Raw genomic sequence first — 20,000 nt, forward strand, 5'->3', positions numbered from 1 at the left:
GATCAGCTTTTCCTCTCTGTCCCCATCTCTCCACTTAAGCTAGGGCACAATAGCTGCTCCTCACCGCTGGACCGATGCACACTTTATCTACGTTTCAGTGACATCTTCATCAAGCATTTGTCAATGTTGGAGGATTAGATTTACGAGCACAGGATTTATGGCCTGACCATTTTTTTTTTCTTCAGTGCTTTGTGCACACACACAACTACACACAGGTACATGCTCAAATATGCACCTACAGGAAACCTACACCCATAAAAATCACTGGCCATTTACATATCGTGTACGCAAATGCATTCATGAAAATAGTGGGATATATATTGCTGCCAAATAGGGATAATTATGACTGTGAACTCATCACTCAACACACACAATGGTCATTGATTGAGAGCTTAATTCCCCGTCTGTCTGCAGAGAAAATCCCCCCATTTATTTGAACCACACGGATTGATCCTGCTGGGTTTATTCAGGCTATGAGTCATGTTCGTTGTGCGTTAGGAGCTAATACTGTCTCTGTGTTGTATAGGTTTTCTGTCACACTGTAATTGCTTACTGTAAAAAGGCATTCATTCCTAAGCTCCATATGTAGGAAAATATGCTAACTTAGACTTTGAGCCAAATACTGATGGAAGATGCTGTTATCTTAACATTTCGAGTGCAGCAAAAACAGAAGTGTAAGTTTACTGTGATCGTGATCATTTGGAGACAAAACTGAAAAAATATTCTAATCAGATCTTACTGGGATGCTGAAACTTTGAATAACCTGGGAGGCGTATTAGACAAAAGCCCATTTTGCAAAAACATGCTGTAAAACAACCCTATTTTGCAGTGACACTTATCATCTTGGCAGAGCACACTGCGCTGATGATGAGCGAGACAGCTGAGTGTTGTATGGGCCCTCAGCCAAATGATGGTTCTGGCCCTCACCTTGACTCTACTGTGGAAATCACACATCTATCTTTCTATATCCATAGATGTCATAGACCTCCACTGGTCAGCATGCCTAAAAACAATTATGGAGATGCTTTAGGATTCACACACATGCATGGAATGCAAGGACAAACACACCGAAGGCGAACCACAATAGGAAACCTGAGACATATGTTATTATATAGCCCACACCACACATGAGCCACACATTTTTGGCATAAGCAAGAGGCACAAGTGCACGAACATACACAGTTTTGCATTTCCCTGTCCTTCAGGGCTTTAATTTCCCATCTCCTGATGTGGTGAGGGCACTGATCCGTTGCCCATCCCAGGGAAGCCCTCCATGATTCTCATATGTCAACCCAGGGAAGGCCAGAGATTGATCTGTATAAAGTGTCTGTGCCATTGCCACTGTAGCTAGTCAGTGGGAACTAATCGCCACCCAAGGTCCAGTCTCAGCTAAATATGACCAGGTTGTATATGGTTAGCCTGGAGCACATTCATCCAGTGCCTCCATGATACTATGCTCAAAACAAAGACAGTTATTTGGATTACTGTTATTGTCAAGCACAGCTTATTTTGGTTTTCTCTGCTCTTTGTCCTAAAGTAGGCTATTCTTTGTGGATGAGGCCTCAATCCTCAATCCTGACCCCAGCCTGGGACTTCTTTTACTGAAAAGGACATGCATGGTTAGCTTTACTCCTCCAGCTCTCCCTTCAATTGGACTGGCTTTATGCCTCACTTTGCTCTTGCTTTCCTCCCCCCAAAAAACATACATATGCAACAAAAAGAAAGACTGTCTATTTCCTACAGTGTCTGCCTCTGATAGCAATCTGCCTTTGATATCATATTCTATACAGTTCCAGTCATAACAATTGTAACCTCTGTCCAAGATCACATGCTATTTTGGTTCCCAGCAACAAGAAATACAGTTTAAATAATGTCATTTGAACTAAAGAAATGAACAGAGATGTTGAAATTGCTTCAATATTAAAAAAAACACAACCTTTAGCAGCACAAAAGTATAAATTACACTTTTGACCCCTGAAAGCATCCTGTTTTTAACTCCCATTTGGAAACAGTGCACGTTATTAAAGTCCTTTTAATAATTGCACTCTGGGAAATATCTTGTATATCAGATATTTCACATTATAAGCAAGTACTGTGGCACTGACTCTGCTATGGTAGCAAAACTCTATGGGGACACAAGATGAGAACTTGGAGTCAACAAGGTTTGATAAAACCAAATTAATATGTGTTTATTTGTGAGATACTCCTGTTATTGCAACTGCAGTGTTTTCTAGGCAGGTCCTGCCATTTTGGGCACGTGTCATTTTGATTCTTTATTTTTAGGGGGAGTCCTTTGTTTAAATTATATTTCTGCATTAAGAGAAAGCGTTTTTTTTTCTGTGATATTATGAATAGCATCAATGAAGCTCTGAAGATGAAAACCTTTTTAAGATATTAACGTATTTTTGAGATAAAGCGCGAACAATCAGAAACATAATTATTGGCGCACGAATAAAACTCACCAGCAATATATATGCATATGAGAAAAAATCTAATAAAAGATTGCTCAGTCAAACATTCATTCATTCTCCTTCCATTAGCCTTGGTGTATTGACTACAAAGCCCTAAGGTTGAAAGGATAACAAACCATCACAACGAAGCAGCAATTGACTTTCAAGCCTTGTTCATTTAATCATTCAATCCCTCTCTTTTCCCGTTTCTCTCTGTGCGTCTGGCCACGAAATCTTAAGCTTATTAAAGTAGCTTGTCATCCCAAAGATGTACACTTGGCTTTTATTAATATATATAATATATATTATAATTTTCCAATCTCTCCATCTCCACAGTGCGGCACCATTGACTCTGGCTCCTATGTGAACCTGACAGAGAGAAACCTGCAGGACGCTCAGAAGTTTTTGCTAATGCATGAGGTTGTCCAACCCGTGGTTCCAGTGCCCTACTTCATGGAGGACAATGTTCGCTTCACCCATGTGGCGGTGGATGTGGTGCAGGGGAAAGACATGCTGTTTCACATCATCTATTTGGCCACTGGTATGTTCCTGACAAATGACATGTCTTTTTCAGTGCATGAGTGCATATTTAGCAAAATCAGTCTGTTTTCATACATGTACAGTATTTGTTTCTATCTTTTTTTATTCACTGGTATATTTTTTGTGTCTTCTGTGATTTCGTGTCTTCTTAAAGGCCCTGAAAACCTTTTTTTCTTTTTTTCACAACCAGCTTCTTATTATGGGTGATGTGCTCTTAAATTAACACATCATTTTCTGCCAAAGTTAGAACAGTTTTGGTTACTTCACATGGGAAATTTTTGTATTTTTGTCAGTGCCCATTGAATTGAAGTAGGCAGGGCTTGATTGGAAAAAGCTGATGTCACATACTTCCATGCACCAATCAGGATTTAGAAATATTTGAAACAAAATGTGATGATGATGATGTTGCCAACACTGTCAGCCAAATTTGATCAAAACACACATAGAAGCAGATTAGCTGGGTTTTTGGAGTGTTAAACTCTTTACTGCCTGTCTTTCCAAGCTAAAGCTTTGATTGTTGCTTCTATTGTCACGAATATTGTTTGTTATAGATAAAACCACGATTTCAGGGGCTGTTAGCCCTTGAAGTGCACTTTATGCAAGAGAAAAAAGAGGCCTGTGAGAAGAATAATGAAAGCAATAGATCTGTAGTTCTAAGGAGACATCAAAGCTTAGTCTTCTGACACGAGTTTGATCGCTCTTTACCTCCATATGTCCTCCATATGCACTGACAGAGCACACACACATGCACCGTACACTATAATATACACATGCACAGACAACTGTGCACACATATCAATCCCTCTCTAAGAGATCATAAATGACTGCCAACAGTCATGCGTCAGAAGAAGACAGACGGGTAATTAATAACACACAGCTCTGATTTAACCCTTACACAGTTTCCCTGTCTGAAATGCGTGGCAGCGTCTGCTTATCGGTTAGTTCATAACAGACTGTTATATCATACTGGTGTGACAATATGTGATGTTAGACTTGGCAAAGTGCCAAAAACTGTATCAGCAAGACACTAGATACACACCGGGGTTTGGGTGTCTGTTCAGTATTATACTCATACATACAATACGGATTATGAACGGGTGTTCTGAGCTGAATTTGAACGTAGTGACCCACTTCACTGTGCTAATGTACCATAGACCCACTGGGAAATGTCAACATGATCTTCCTGTTGTAGCGTCAGTGTTATTTTAGGATATCACACATACACACACGCAAACTCACAACCTATTCCAGTTCACTGGCTCCATGCTTGGCATCTACCTCAAAAACTCCTCTCTCATTGTTTGCATGGTGCTGTGATCAATGTAGCGTCGTAGCAGAGCTGCCCACACTGCAAGTTCCCCAGACAATAACCAGACACTAATGAAAACATCTGATACGCTGCCAAGGCCATTGGCTAGCACACATACTGTACCTAATCACATGCAATTATTAACACTTTAACGCACTGTGCTGATTGCGGGCCTATGTGGAGAACCTGATAGCTCCAACTGGAGGTCCGAACATGTCAAAGTGTAGGGTTCTTTCATATGAGTGCATGGCTTGCAGCAGATTTCACCAAGCTCTCGCTCATTAGTAATTTCAACCTTGCAGCAGTGTTTTAATCTTCCAGTTAGCGTGAAGAGAATTCAGTTAAATGCAAAAGACTTTTTCAAACTTCCTGGTTCGCCAAAGCACCAAAATTTTAACCTGTTATGGAGTCTTAGTATATGCCTTGAGAAAAAGGAAACTTTGGTGCAATACTTAACCTTTACATCCCCCACCTTGAAAGTATCTATTAGCAATTCACCCTTCTTCCCTTTGCATCACTATCCACCTAATTACTTTCTCTTCACCCAAGGGATTGCATGTATAATAGATTATGTTTGTTTTAGCTCTCCCAAAAGAAAATCTGCCCCTAACTTCATCTCAGGAGGCCTACCTTACATAAAAGAAAGGTCAGGGCGTATTCACAATGACATGGATTTCCACACTCTTCCCTCTTATAACTATCCCCTCAAAGAAATGAGGGCCAGAAATCATGTATTCAGGTGCCATACCAATTCCCCGGTGGCATCTACAGCACTGAATGTTGATGGCATAACCAAGCTTGGCACGCCAGACACCACCATTCTTTTTGACAGTGTTATTTCAGAGCCTCTCTGTTAGAGAGCGATTGTTGTGTGGTTCACTCTGAGTTCACGTCAGCTTGCGTGCAGTTTTGTTCATCCAAGTTATGCTTTTTTGTATTGTTTCCCTCTTCAAACTCCCCTCTACTATTCTTACCCTGCCCCTCCTTTGCTCTTTCCTCCACTACTTTACCTTTCCTCTTGCTGTTAAAAACCCTCCTTCTTCTTTGTGATCAAATCCTCTCTTCCAGATTATGGTACTATCAGGAAAGTGCTTTCCCCTCTCAATCAGTCCACGGGAAGTTGTCTATTGGAGGAGATCGAGCTGTTCCCGCCCAGGAAGAGGCAGCCGATCCGAAGTCTGCTGATCCTGCACAGCCGCAGCGAGCTTTACGTGGGTGTAAGAGACCAGGTCATCAAGATCCCGCTCAAGAGATGCAGCTACCACAAGAGCAGAGAGTGAGTACATGCCCAAACACCATTAATCTCACTGGAAACTGTCAAAAAGCAAATGTGCACACGACAAAGTTTTAAAGCTCCCTCTCTCATAAGATGCTCTTTATCTGAGAGCGCCAGGCCTGTGTGGTGGTCAGGGGCCTTTGCTGAGATTTAAAACCCTGTAAATCAGCTTTTGTCTGAGCCACTGGAGGTGTCCACGGCTGCCCTCTTTCTGTCTAACTGTCTTCCCCTCATTGTCATTGACCCACACACAAAATTGTGCGCTTTCCGCCTCGCACACAGTCCTGCTGCAGCTGTGTGTGTTTATCAGATATATTGAGTTTCTGTCTGTCTGGAAGACAATCCGTCAAGGCATAAATATTGGCAAAGAAAACCTGAGACAGAGGCTGGGATGTGAAGACTCAACACGAGATTGGGATCCCATCCATCATTGCACGCAGAAAGGAATCACACCTGCATTCCTTATCTCTCACACAATGAGCTGTTATTGGAATACACAGAAGAGTTAAGGCTTTATATTACAGCTGTGGCTCTGTGATATATGCTGCAGCCATTATGGCACTTCATCACCTCTTTCACAGTTTTACTTTTTTTTTTTTTTTTTTTTTTTAAGAGAGTGCAAGAGAGTCAGAAAAAAAAAACACATAAAAGAAATAAACCCGTGCGCACAGACTGGCAGCTACAGGGAGTTACTGAGTTCATCGCTGACATTTCTTTGAGGTTTACCTGTTTGAAATATTAGACGGCTGTCTCTCTGTTTGGCTGTTTGTGCTGGGTGGCTCACTGATGGGTAGTGTACAATCTGCAAGGCCCTCAAGGCCCTCTGAAAGACAGGTATTAGCTTGTTCTTGCTCCTTTTCATTTTGTTCTGCTGCCGTCTCCCCTGATATCCCCGTCCGAACAGATACACTCGATAACTCTCTGCTTTTTGTTAGTCACACAGACGTTACGTCACTCGCCGTGTCTCTGCAAGCAAGCACAGAGTGTTTGCCTTTCTGCATTTACATACAGATGGAAGCATATGATCTTGTGTCCTTGTGTTTGTGTCTGCGTGCGGATCATTGTTATGGAATCCACGGACAACTTTGGTTACATTTCACCAGGGGCATATCAGGGTGCTTTGATGCCTCAGGCTCCGAAACATGTCATTGTGCTGTCACCGTAGACGCATATTTGCATGAAAAGAGTAACATCAGGCTTTTTATTGCACTCAATAAACCACCTGAAGCAGATACGGCAAAGACAGATCTAGCTATCTTCGCTTCTGTATTCTCACAGTGAATATTTGTTGGGCTGATAAGGTATTTGAGTCAGAAATGTACGTGTGTATGGTGAACACAAAACTATAATCCTGGCATTTGCCTAATGATTACCTGAAATATCAGTCAGCACATTGTGTTAAGACATAATTTTAGGATGCTGATGCAAAGTAAGCATTGTGGAGCATCCCAATGCTCCACATTCATAAATAAACAAAATTAACATTTTTCTCCCGCCTGTCTCTCATATCCCTGCCTTTCTTATCGCGCTCCTCTTCTCTGTCTCTTCAGTAGCTTCTCTCCTCCCAGTTAATTTTCTTTGCACTTGCCTCTTTTCCTCTCCTCCAAAGTTCTCTGCCTTTACACCTCTCTCTTCCTCTTTCTCCTAATCTCTTCCTTCCTTCTACCTATCTCCCCTACCTTCCTCTCTCATCTTATCTCCCCCAATTCCTATTTTTCCACCCATCACTCTCCCACCTCCTTATCGTCCGACTTTCTCTCTCTTTTTTTTTTTTTGCATTTTGAGCTCATGTTTGATTTCATGTCCTGTCACAATGCAGAGTCATCTGTACTCATATATGACAGGTTAATAAAAGCCGATTAAAAGTGAACTTTTATTCTTTCTTTTCTCCCTCCAGAGCGTGTGTGGGGGCCAGAGACCCATACTGCGGCTGGGATCTGTTGCTGAAGAAATGCACCACACTGGAGGAGAGTGTCCGTATGAGCCAATGGGAGCAGAGCATCACAAAATGCCCTGTGAGTATCGTAGTGCTGCTCCCTGATCTGTAATTACCTCATTGTGGTGCACTTGCTTCCTTTTCTGTCTCTACTTTGAAACTTAAAAGTTGGTAAAAAAAAAACACAATTATCGTTACTCAGCCTCCATGTTCACTCTTTTCTCCACATGAATTTAATACTCACATTCATCTGTGCTCCTCTCCTCTGAAAGCTACAGCCTGCTCTGTATTCTCTCCATACACTCACAACTTACAAGCAACAGCCCCAGAAGCCAGACTGAAAAACATATCCTTGCCAAAGAAAGGCATCTTGGGACTGAACAACTTGACTATAAGGGAGCGGCTTGTACCCTGGGAATGATCAAGAGCGCTGCCTCAATCATTCACCTCTGACTGCTTGTTCATTAGCAAAACAGCTCTTCCATTTATTTCAACGTGCACCAAATTTGGGAGCAGCATTAGGGGGCGGTAAGCCTATCAATTTCAGCATGGCTCTGCTTTTTCAGCGTTTCACAGACATCATTTTCAAGCCAGTCACATCGGAGAGTGTTGTGTTCCTCCGTACCCTTTTATGTGGCTTCATGTTCAGACAAATATTTGGCACTCAAGCCACTGAGAACCCAGTGGCATCTGTCAGCAGAGCTCTAGCAGAAACGTGGCTAACGCTGTATGCACATATGCATTCAGACATGCACATATGCACATGTATATATGTGTATAACCAAGCATTTCTGCCAAGTCAGTGTTGCAGCTCAACATTTTCTTGTTATGCTGGGGGAAAATTTGCCACAGCCAATCAGTGCATTTCTGTAGTAATTACTGTAAGTCAACCAGGACCCGGTTAGCTAAGTTGTAATGTTATGTTTAGATAAGAAGTGTATTACATATTGTGCACATGTATTTTAAATGGGGAGGTCTGATTAAAGATAATACCCATATTCCCAGCAGCTTTATAGCCACTAATCCTTTAGTTTTGATGTATTTTCAGGTGGCCACATACCACTGCCCACACCACAGATGGACTATGTATTTACCCACTTAACCTTGGTCTAACCAGGTCCAATCCATTTAGGGTGAGCATGAATTAACTCCAGCAGTAATAACTTTGTATGCTGACAGAGAAATGGCTATACAATAGGATTTATGAAGCCAGGCCAGGACGGGAAAATTTTCATGCTTGAAAATAGTTCTATGCCAAGTGAAGAAAAGCAAAAAAAAAAAAACATGACATTGTCTTCTATCAGTTAGTTTCGTTCCCCGTGAGTCCATTAGCAGTTTTGAAAAACAGCTAAACTGACTGAATGTCTGCTCTGTTGCAAAGTGGAAGTTTGGAGCTGGAGGCCTGTCAAGGGTTTTGCACACTGAGACGCGTTGTGTAGGCAGAGACAGGAGATACGCTTTACCAACCTATTCACAAACGCCATCTGGCACCACAGTCTCATGTCTAGATGGGAAAAAAAAGTCTCTCTGTGGTTTTAGGGAGAGTACAATAGAGTCTTAGTCACTGTTCTGTATGTTTTGTCTAAGTTTCCACTCAGGTAAAATGGAAATGACTGTACAGTAAATGTTATAGTAAGGACCTCAGTTCAGTAAAGTAACTTTAATCAACCCACACTCTGAAAAAAAGACATGCTGCTACAGTATTCTTGAGATTAAAAAAAGGGAAATACATCATTTCTGTCTATGAAAATTTAATTATTCCTCTTATAATCCACATAAAACACGATAGCCTTCAGACTCTATCATCCCATTTCTGGTGTCCTTCTTTTCTAAAGAAAAGATTCTATTCTCCATTTTAATAAAAGTACATGTACTTTTCTCACCAGAAAAAATAAGTATTTTACTGTCTTTGGCTGTGTGTGTTTAGTATAGTCATTGAACAGATAATGTCACACATATGTGCCATGTCATTTATATTCTCAGCTATAAATAATTGAAAAATTGGTGAAAGAGATGTGATACTGGCCGTCTCTTTGTAGTTGTTTGCTTTCTAGGCAGTCCCTTAATGCAAATGTTGTCTGTCTTAGCCACGCGTCCCCCATTTAGGAACGCAGCAGAGTTCAGTTACCAGTAAGAGTGGAGGGCAAACGTTATTTCTGCTTCTGCCACAGCAGCTAATGATCACACTCTCTCTTCTCCCCATGTGAAAATGTTTTTTGCATTTTTAAATCACCCTGAAATGCAGCGGCAACATAGCTCATATCATCTTCAGTTCTGAATCTCACACCGGTTCTTTTTGTGTGTGTGTGTGCATTTAGCTCGTATGCCCAGGACATCACTCGTAATTCATAGCTCCTGTTATACCGGAGCCTTTCTGTTTCTTTCTATTTTGCTTCAAATATCTATTTATGCAGCCACTTTTATTTCCTCATATTTCTGTCCTTTGAGTGTGTCCATTCACCCTTCTCATTTACCCCCCTGAATCTCTTTTTTCCTTATTTGGAAACTCATCATATCCTCAGACAATTTTCATATATCTTCCTCATGTTTGAGGTACATTTTCGTGCCTGTAACTGAACAATTTTAGATTGCTGTAGATGATGTAATTTCTGCATCTATTTGAGGAAAATTGATTTCTGTTTGCACCCACCATAGCTGTGGGCTGTGTTTCCCAGAGCAACGCATTCCTGAGAGCATCATTCTAATGCAATGACCGGTTTCTGAGAAAAGCCATTACTTTTGAAAGTTCTATTTTTGAACGTTCTTCTTCGCCAACAGGTCCGTAATGTGACGGTCGATGGAGGCTTTGGTGCCTGGTCAGGATGGTCCACTTGTAGCCACAATGATGGAGGCAGCGCAGGGTCCTGTCTGTGTCGGACACGAGCCTGTGATAACCCCGCCCCTCAGTGCGGCGGCCAGCTGTGTCATGGGATCAGTGTTGAGGTCGCCAACTGCTCCAGGTAAATTTCTTTGGTGATACATAAGCTCATATCTGTAAATCTGTCTTCTGTCTTTACTATTAGTATTTGATGTATAGATCTTTCTCTCTATGTAGACAGATGGATAGAACATCAGAGGGATAGATATAGATATTTATTTATTAATTCACAGCACCCTCACACCTACTTGTGTAAGGGTGCTGTGAGGACAGCTTGTGAAATCCACACACAGTAAATTGTTCTGTGTTGAATATTCAGTGTCACTTATTTGAGGCTAACAAGTGTTGATTGGGTGTTAGTACTGATTATGACACTCTCATTGTTAAAATCTGAGATGCTGCTGCTGTGCATCAGTCTTCAGCCTGCTGAACATGGCATGTGAACACACACCCTTGCATAAAAAACACTGTAAGCCTTGTGAGCTGATAATGGGGAAGCAATTAATGATCATTTTTGTTATTAATGAAACTATAGATTATGTCTTGATCAATCGAATAATATTTTTGTCTAATAAATATCTAAATTTGGTGATAAATGTCCATAATAAGTTACCAGACCCCAAAGTAATGTATTGAAATTAAAACAGAAATACATTTTTTTAACTATACTTCCCTTAAACTCTCAGATTATCATTATCAAAATAGTAATTGATTCATTTTTTGTTGATCAACTAATTTCCCACCACCAATCATTTGGCAATCATGACAGCAGGTTGCAATAACTTGGTTGCAGAACTTGCCTGTCCTGTGTGCAACCAACAATGAAGAATGGGTTTTCTGTCTAGACATTTATTTCATCCCGAACAACAAAGATTGCCGAATCTGACAGGAAATTGACTGAAAACATCTTCTCAGGCTATCTCTATTATTAATGATGTTAAATAGCTTTTATTTATACCTTCAATTTCAGAAAGACATATGGCATGGCTCAGCTTAAATTTATACCGTATTCAAAGCAGAGTTAAATGAGCTAGTTTCTCGTGGGGTGATGAACTCAGGGGGATTCATGTGGTGAGGCTATTATTAAAATCTTCAAGCTGCAATCTTGTTGTTGTTATCCACCTCTCCATCAGCGGCTGAAGTAACTTAGATTGATGTTCCTCTGTTTGTCTCCATAGAAACGGAGCATGGACTCCCTGGACATCCTGGTCTCCCTGCAGCACCAGCTGTGGCATCGGCTTCCAGGTTCGTCAGCGTTCCTGCAGCAACCCAACCCCTCGCCACGGTGGACGAGTGTGTGTGGGTCAGAACCGTGAAGAGAGGTAATACATACACACACATACTTACATTTTATACATGCAATCATGCGTACTGACTAAAGCGAATACTTTCTGTATATGCGTGTTTGGATTTGTGTGCATGTGAAAGAAAAGAAAGATGTCTTTTTGCTCCGTAATTTGCAACCTGCAGTTAGGAAGTATGACTTTGACTGTGACTTTTTCTTTTTCCTTTTTTTTTCCCCCCTCCACTTCTGTCCAACTTTGTGACAGCCAATTAAGAAATGTGTGGGATAGGCCTGTGCTTGGGTAATTATCTGGCTTTCACACACAGACCGAGTCTACGTTTTGAAGATTTGGAGGCTTTGGCGTAGAATAATCGCCTTTTAAAGATGTTTGTGTGGTTTCTAAGCAACTTTCAAGGTCTGAAAAAAAAAAACAGTTTTTCAAGGAGAAAGTATGTGAAGAAGCACAAAGAGACATACAAAGCAGCCCAGGTAGAAAAGGTCAGGAGATGAAAAGTTTTAAAGTTGAAGTTTTGTTCGTCTCAGTGTGCCAAATCAGAAAAGGAATAAGTAAAGCTGTGACAGCTCTGGGGCGTTTGAAAATTAGATGGCAGTGGCTTTATTACATTATTTCAATTTGATCTTAATAACAAGTGACATATCTTAATTAAGGCATTCTTCCTCTCTGTCCATAGTGTCTGTGTTACTGAGCGAGGCATTATGCTGATGTTTTTCATCCGACTTCTGCTGTTAACCAGAGGTGGAGGGAGAAAAAGTGCAAATAAATACAGTTCAGAGAGAACAGGGAAGGAATGAAGAGAAATAAATTGTTACCAATCGTTACTATGGCAACAGAAACAGCGTCACGATGTATGAGTAATTGGATATGGCCTTCAAGAATGAACCTTATATTACATCCTTTTTTCTCTCTTTTCTCTGCACTTTTTCATTTCCTCTTTCACTCCTCTCGCCTCTCACCCTCCTCTCTCTCACTCACTGGTGTTCCAGGTAGAGCAGTCCTTAGCGGTCCTTTTCTCAAGGACTGCTCCACCAGGAGCTCTGTGGAAAATATATGAAGTGACTGGCACAGCCCAGTTACTTATGAACCACACCAAAAAAAAAAAAAAAAAACGCTGGCTGGCACAAAAGACCGCAGGAGACCAGAAACAGGTTTTGCCGCCCTCTCTATTTTTCTTTCTCCGAGCTTTAATCTCCTTTGTTTCATCTCCCCTTCCTGCTCTCAGTACTTGCTCTGTTCAGCTATTTAAAACACCTTAGGCCTGTTAGGGGCCAGCTATGAGGGCTGGAAAAGGATCTGTACAAGGTGTGTGTGTGTGTGTGTGTGTGTGTGTGTGTGTGTGTGTGTGTGTGTGTGTGTGTGTGTGTGTGTGTGAGAGAGAGAGAGAGAGAGAGAGAGAGAGAGAGAAAGAGAGACAGACCAACGGACGAACATTGAGGCAGGAAGATAGAAAGAGAAAATGTGTTAACAGATGAATTGTGCTGTGTCAGTCTGTGACTGCCTGAGGGAGAAAAAGATAGGATGCAGGGAAATGTTTGCTTGTGTGTGCGCGTGCATGTTTGTGTGTGTGTGTCCAATATGAGCATATCCAGGCATGTCAGACAACGTGTATCGCCAAAGCTTGGAGAAAATAGGGAAAACCTTTCAATGGAAGATCACCGTGTGCAACGGTGTCCAAAAACTTCTTGCACATCTGTTGTTTATAGTTGCCCATGTGTGAAATAGGTAACATCTTCTGTACAAGCTTTAATCTGCATGGAATGAAAAGGACTGGCACTTTATCAGCTTTTGAACACTGAACGATTCTTTTAATAGCGTGAATGGCTTTTATTTTATGGGGCACAGACCTCCTTTCAGAGGTGTTTGACGTCTGCAGAAAGCCTCACTACACACTTTGTTCTTGCCTGGAGTACCAAGGCACTGTTTGGATTAATGCACATGCCTCATGTTCACATATGTGCCTGTATAGGGTACAAGCTCACATGTACACATGTTTACAAAAACTAAAAAGATTCAAAGGACAAATTAAACCTCTTCTCCCACCTCTTTTCAGGCCTTTCTTTTAGCCAACAGGCGTCCCATAAGTTTTATCCTGATTGTTTGCAGCAGGCAGAGCTTTTAAAGATAAAGCAAATGTTTTTGCACAGCAGCGCTATGGGCTTAAATCTGGCTGTTTAATGCCTGCATTTATGGACCTTCTGTTGGTATTTCCCTTAGCACTCTGACATCGTCCACACTGCTTACTCAGCCTATAGCAAGTAATTAGCAGCGGTTTAGTCTGATCAGCTCTGTGTGTTTTTAGAGCATAAAGGATAAGGGAAGATGGACCAACGCCACTGACTTGTTGGAAATAATTAAAAGCGTGTATGATGATGATTTTAAAGCTCTAAATCTGCTGTGTATTGATGAGAGCAGTTTTTTATTGGTGCAGCAGGGGAATTTTGTGTCTGTATGCAAGCCTGCATTCATGAATGTGAGTGTGTGTGTGTGTGTGTGTGTGTGTGTGTGTGTGTGTGTGTGTGTGTGTGTGTGTGTTTGTGTGTGTGTGTGTGTGTGTGTGTGTGTGTGTGTGTGTGTTTGTACATCTCTTCTTCTCTCAGGCATGTACAAGATTGTAATCCACACACACTTCTTCTCCAACCCCGCTCCCCCAAACCCCGCTGTATCATCCCACTACAAGTGTGCAGATTAGTAAAAGTGGAAAAGAAGACTGCTCTAAGGATTTTAACAACCAGGGTGTACAGAATCTAGCTTTTGATTCACCATGAACAATAGCAAAGTATTTGGGAATAGTACAATGGAAATATCCAGCCTGAGCCGCTGGAGAAAGGGAATAAAGTTAAAGCTATTTTAGCACAAGAGGACTCAGTTTTCTTCAAAAGGCAGTCATGTGCCAAAACACAACAAAATAGCAATAAAAGCAATTTTATAGTATGCGTAAAAAGTTATAAAATAAATTATATGGCTCTAATAAGGCTGGCATTCGCCTATCGTTATTGTATAATGAGGACTGAGTAATTACAGTAAGTATTTTAGACATCGCAGTAATCCTGTCTTGTAAAACGATGTAATTAGAGATGATGTATGCATCTTTGTGGCTTTTTTAATAGGCTGTGTCAATGAATTATGCAAAATGCATATGCATGTTCATTAAGATTTGAGATTGAATTTTCTTAGCTTGTGCTTTTTTATCCTTCCAACGCTGCCCTTTACACCACACACACAGATATATGTCACAAACCTGTCTCTAGTGGCGTGATTCAATCATATGTTCTGGTTCACTGTGTTCTCTGCACTCAATGGCCACATCAAACAGATATGTTGGGCTTGTTATAGTTTGTTTTAAGTGAAGTTTACACGCCTTTTTTTTTTTGAGACATCCCTGTTTTGTGGTATGAGCTCTTTGTAGCTATTTCAGTTCAGCGGCAAAGCTAAAAAGTGTGGTGACGTCTCCAGTGGCCTTCACATATAATTTTAGTGCTCCTTCAGATAAAGTAGTTATTTAATTTTCCAGAGACGAGTCGAAGGAAGCTGTCATGCTGGATTCAGTAGTTACCCACTTCATTCATACATACTTCAAACTACCTTATCTTGTAAGTACAGTACGGGACTGTAGGTAACAAGTACATTTACTCAAGTATTCTTATCTTATACCATTTCTACTCCACTATATTTATTAGACATTTACTGTAATTACTCTACAAATTAAGATATTACATACAAAACTTTATGACTTGATGAATTGTTATCAATGAAAGTAACCAACAAGAATATATAAAATCCTCAATTTTCTGCATTTAGTTCTTTTACTTTTGATGCTTAAAGTATATTTTGCTATAATACTTCCATACTTTTACTTGAATTTTTTTTTTTTTTAAGTGCAGGATTTGTACTTTTAATAAAGAAAATTAAGAGTGTGGTGTTGCAACTTTTACTTCAGTAAAGAATCTTCTTACACCACAGCCAGCAATTACCTAGACATCCCATATGTATGCTCTAATATTTTCATATCCCTTGGAGATGTTTTTCTGTTTTTATGAATTGTTTTTCTTTCTTTTTATCGCTTGATTAATGGATGTCTGACATTTAATCACCTCTTTTTTGTGCTGTATACTGGTTGCGTTTTTGCTCTCAGGTCTCTCATGACAAAACAATCTTGATCTCAATGACGCTACCTGATTAAGCAAACTTACAAACTGAGCCCTTTTCTCCTTTCCAGGTACTGTAATGAACACCTGCCCTGCCCGCCGCACGTCTACTGGTCGGCCTGGTCGGCATGGGAACGCTGCACCGTACCTTGTGGCGGAGGCATCCAGTCACGACGAAGAATCTGTGAGAACGGCAACGACTGTCCGGGGTGTGGTCAGGTATGTCACGCAAAAAACAAAAGCTCTCACATGTACCATCCATCTATATGTCCTTCTCTCTTGTCTATTCATTGTTTAGGATCACAGCCTGAGCCATTTGAGGCGATGAGCAGTCACTGGTGATGAAATTGGAACATCTAACATGACCAAATCCCCTGGCTATATTTATACAGTGGCAGCATCCATCAGATTTATTACCAAGACCCATTTAATACCACACACACACACACACACACACACACACACACACACACACACACACACACACACTGTAATCACTCCACATATGAATAGGCTTATTTTCTGCCACAAAGCTCTCTCCAAAGCACGGATGATGCAAGGAAGTGTTGAAATATGAGCCTCTGCGTTCTCCTTGTTGACAGAATGATGTGATGCTGGTGTTATTTCTGGTGCTATTTTCACACACACACACACACACACCCTCATCCACAGTCCTGGTAAAAATAAGAAGGAATGAACACGATAGCTGTAGCCTCTTGTGTCCCTCTTTGAAATGAATTAAAGAATATGGGTCAGGGCCTTGTGGATGCACTGGATTCTCGAAGAGTGTTTTTGTTTGTTTGTGTGTTTTACTTACAATTTTGATAGAAAAATGTAAGTTTTGGATGGTGTAAGGACAAAAGGACAAAGTTGATCCTCAAAGCTTACTTTTTTAAATGTATTACCATGTATTTGATATGTGTATAAGCACATATTTCACTATCTGCGTGTATGTGGAATAAATGATTGGACACAGAGATTCACTTTGTAAAACTAAAGTGGTGTTGGATGACATCTTTTTATATGCTTCCAATTGCTAAAAAAGCATTCAACTACCCAAATCACATTAAGCTAAAAGAGCACATCCCACAGGTTGTGTAATGGCCCGTTGTGAAGCTAAATAATACCCTGCCAGCATATGAAACATCCCACACGAGGCCTCGCAACCTCAAGAGCATATATAGTATCTGATAATTGCCCATGACATATTAGTAGCTGCAGAACACCCAAATGAAAAGAGTGACCTCCCATTAAGCAGCAATTTAGCAGTCACATCATATCTTCTACTGCTACGTGTACCTACCTTCTCTCTCTCCGTGTATCTCTCCCTCTCACTCTCTCTCTTTCTCACACACACACACACACACACACAGATGGCAGCTGTCTTATTTCTGTCATTAGGTAGTGGCCATTATCCTCACTGAAGCATCCTGGGAATGCGGGGCATTCCTAAAGGAAACTCAGTTCAGAAACGGAGACTGATGGTGAGCACGAGGGAATCTCAGTACCTCTGCATTGCTGTTTCCAAAAGGGAAAGTCTATCTTTGACTGACAGTATTTTTTTTTTGACTCATCCTCAGTTTGGAGACAAGCTACAGCTCAGTTGGTATCTGGGGAAGGAGTAGTCTCGTAATGATTACAGACAAGAAAGTGACATAGAAAGAGCAGAGCTGTGTCAGTGGGAAAGGTCAGAAAGGCATCTTGTGTAGACTCACCCGCTCCCTCTACTTCCTCTGTTTCAATCATTAGCAGTTTGACACTCTTCTTCTTCACTGTTGCTTTTGGACTTTCTCTTGTTGTCCCTTTTTGTTTTGTTTTGTTTCCCTATTGACTCCTTGTCTTCTAACATTGCGACATGAGCTAATTGGGGCCGTCTCAGCCACCAGAATTGTAATTACATGCAGACTTTAGATACACCTTTGCTTTCTTGGGAGGATTTTATTTGGACAGCTTGGCTAACAGGTATTATTGCTGCATATTTACTCAGATCAAAGAAACATTTGCTTGCCTTTCATTTACAACTCTGATAAGATGCTTAATGGCACAACAGTTAATGTATAACAATGTCCTCAATGCAATTAAAGCCTCTAGGAAGCAGAGCTTCAATGTTTAAGGCAAGGAACTTAAAAAAAAAAAATTGAAATGGCATGCATCTTTTTAATGAAAATAGTTATACATTTGTATTCAACACTTGAAGATAAAGGGTGATGGGAAAACATTCTTTTAATTTCATCAAAGACCCCTCAAAAAAGTGTTATGGAGTTTGTTTTTATGTGCCATCTGTCTGTGTTCTGTTCCCCTAGACAGATCCATGTTTAATTAAACAGAAGGAGACCATACACACCCACACACACACACACACACACACACACACACACACACACACACACACACATTGCAGACCAAACGCCCCGAGACCTTAAAATAAATGTGTTAGATGTCGGTGCATGTATGTATGAGTGTACGTTCATATTTACCTGTCAGGATTGATGTTGCTGCAGCCACCTGTGGTCAGCTCCAGGCGTTTGCCAGACATTAATTGACAGTGGTAGGGTAACATCTGCTTGGTGTTTTACAGAGATGTCAGGCAGAGAATTTGCAAGAATTACTAATACTTACTTTTAGAACAGTGCACCGGTAGATGGTTAACACTCCCAACATGCTGTAAAGTGAATCACTGAGCAAAAAATCTATTCAGTTATTTATTTTTTGTGATTCTCTATTGATCGCTGAAGTACAATTTTCTACGCTTTTATCCATTCCACAGGGAGCTCACAGCACAACGATTCAGAATAGCACAAGTGAAACTAGTTGGGATTCAGGTCAAGGACACCTTAATTTAACCACAAGTGTCTCTACTCACTATGCGACCCCTGAAAACAAAATGTTGCTACATTCATGATTAAAAGAACAGACTCTTGGATTTATTTCCCTCAAACCTGCCCTAATGTGGCCCTGTGTGTGTCATTGCCTTCAGCCTCAGCAGTCTTATCATCAGGGAAGTATTTAGTCCCGAGGTGCTCTGCGCCTCATTTTGCTGATGCAAAAGGGCACATGACTGCAACTTCATCAGTCTGAACCCCGGTCCACACGGCGCTGCTTCATCTCTCTCGTTTCACTGTATCTGCATTACAGGTTTGAATCCTCAGAGGAGCTTGCAAAGTCTGGGCTGGAAATAAATATGCATGGTGCGCGGTGCTCTGGTGGCCCAACGCCGATGTACAGTACCACGAGTACATTACTTAGCCCCATCTTCACCTCTGTGATGACTCAAAGGTTTTGCTAAACAAGAGGAAATATGTTCAGTCAGTCAACCTTGGATAAAAAGTCATTTTTTTCAAAACAATGAAGCACTTAGTCATTATCCATTAAGGGTAGGTATTCTGAAAAAGAGGTTTGATACAAACAAAAAAAAACATTTGAAAGATAAATTATAGTTTTTCTAAAAGAAAATAATTCCCTAATTGAACACTTTTAAAGAAGTTCACATTCCGAGTTGAAAAACATACTGTATATAAATGCTGACTGAGTTCAACATGTTCATAATCATAAGAGACAGAAAAAGAAAGATTCATTTTCTTTTCATTATTCATGGTGCTACAGTCAGTTTTCAGGGCTCATTCTCAAATTTCTAGAAGCAGTGATTTACAGAAAAAAAATATTCACAGACACCTACATATTGGCCATAATGCATCAAAGCAAATATGTAGTCTTGGCCCTGGATTTTTATTCTGTGGCTACTTTTTGGTGTTTATGTTTCAGTGTGTTCATCACAGCGTACTTATCTTTCTGTCAATCATATGACACTCACAGGGACAGATGAACATCTCCTCCATGAAATAATTTAAAAATGTGTGTGTTGTGAAATTTAATATCACATCCATGTCTTTTTACATTGTGCATATTTTATAGCCACCAGGTCACCTACATTAAGGCATTACAAACTATGCCAAATGTGTATATTTTAAAAAATCCACTTTCATAATTTCTGCATACATCGTAAAATAACTTTAACTAGATCAAACCAAAATTAAATGAGCTACATCTCTACAGTAAATGGCACCCTGGTATTTTACTTTAATGGAAGACGGCTTATTTCAGAGATGTTCCGTCTTCAAGAAGATATCACTCACCTTGGCATTTCCTACTTTATACAGTAAAG

The 20,000-nt window shown here is 40.6% G+C and overlaps 1 protein-coding gene across 2 annotated transcripts in view; it reads left to right on the forward strand.

Annotated features, from left to right (window-relative positions):
* The window catches only part of sema5a (sema domain, seven thrombospondin repeats (type 1 and type 1-like), transmembrane domain (TM) and short cytoplasmic domain, (semaphorin) 5A), a 125,073-nt gene that overhangs the window by 74,359 nt on the left and 30,714 nt on the right, over positions 1-20,000 (forward strand). For both annotated transcript variants that reach the window (XM_042400075.1, XM_042400077.1), the window contains 6 exons: positions 2,787-2,991; positions 5,368-5,575; positions 7,473-7,590; positions 10,290-10,471; positions 11,568-11,711; positions 15,910-16,057. In XM_042400075.1, the coding sequence (XP_042256009.1) occupies positions 2,787-2,991; positions 5,368-5,575; positions 7,473-7,590; positions 10,290-10,471; positions 11,568-11,711; positions 15,910-16,057 (1,005 nt within the window). The remainder of the gene's footprint in view (positions 1-2,786; positions 2,992-5,367; positions 5,576-7,472; positions 7,591-10,289; positions 10,472-11,567; positions 11,712-15,909; positions 16,058-20,000) is intronic.

Source organism: Thunnus maccoyii, chromosome 21 (assembly GCF_910596095.1).
Source record: "Thunnus maccoyii chromosome 21, fThuMac1.1, whole genome shotgun sequence".
NCBI lineage: Eukaryota > Metazoa > Chordata > Actinopteri > Scombriformes > Scombridae > Thunnus > Thunnus maccoyii.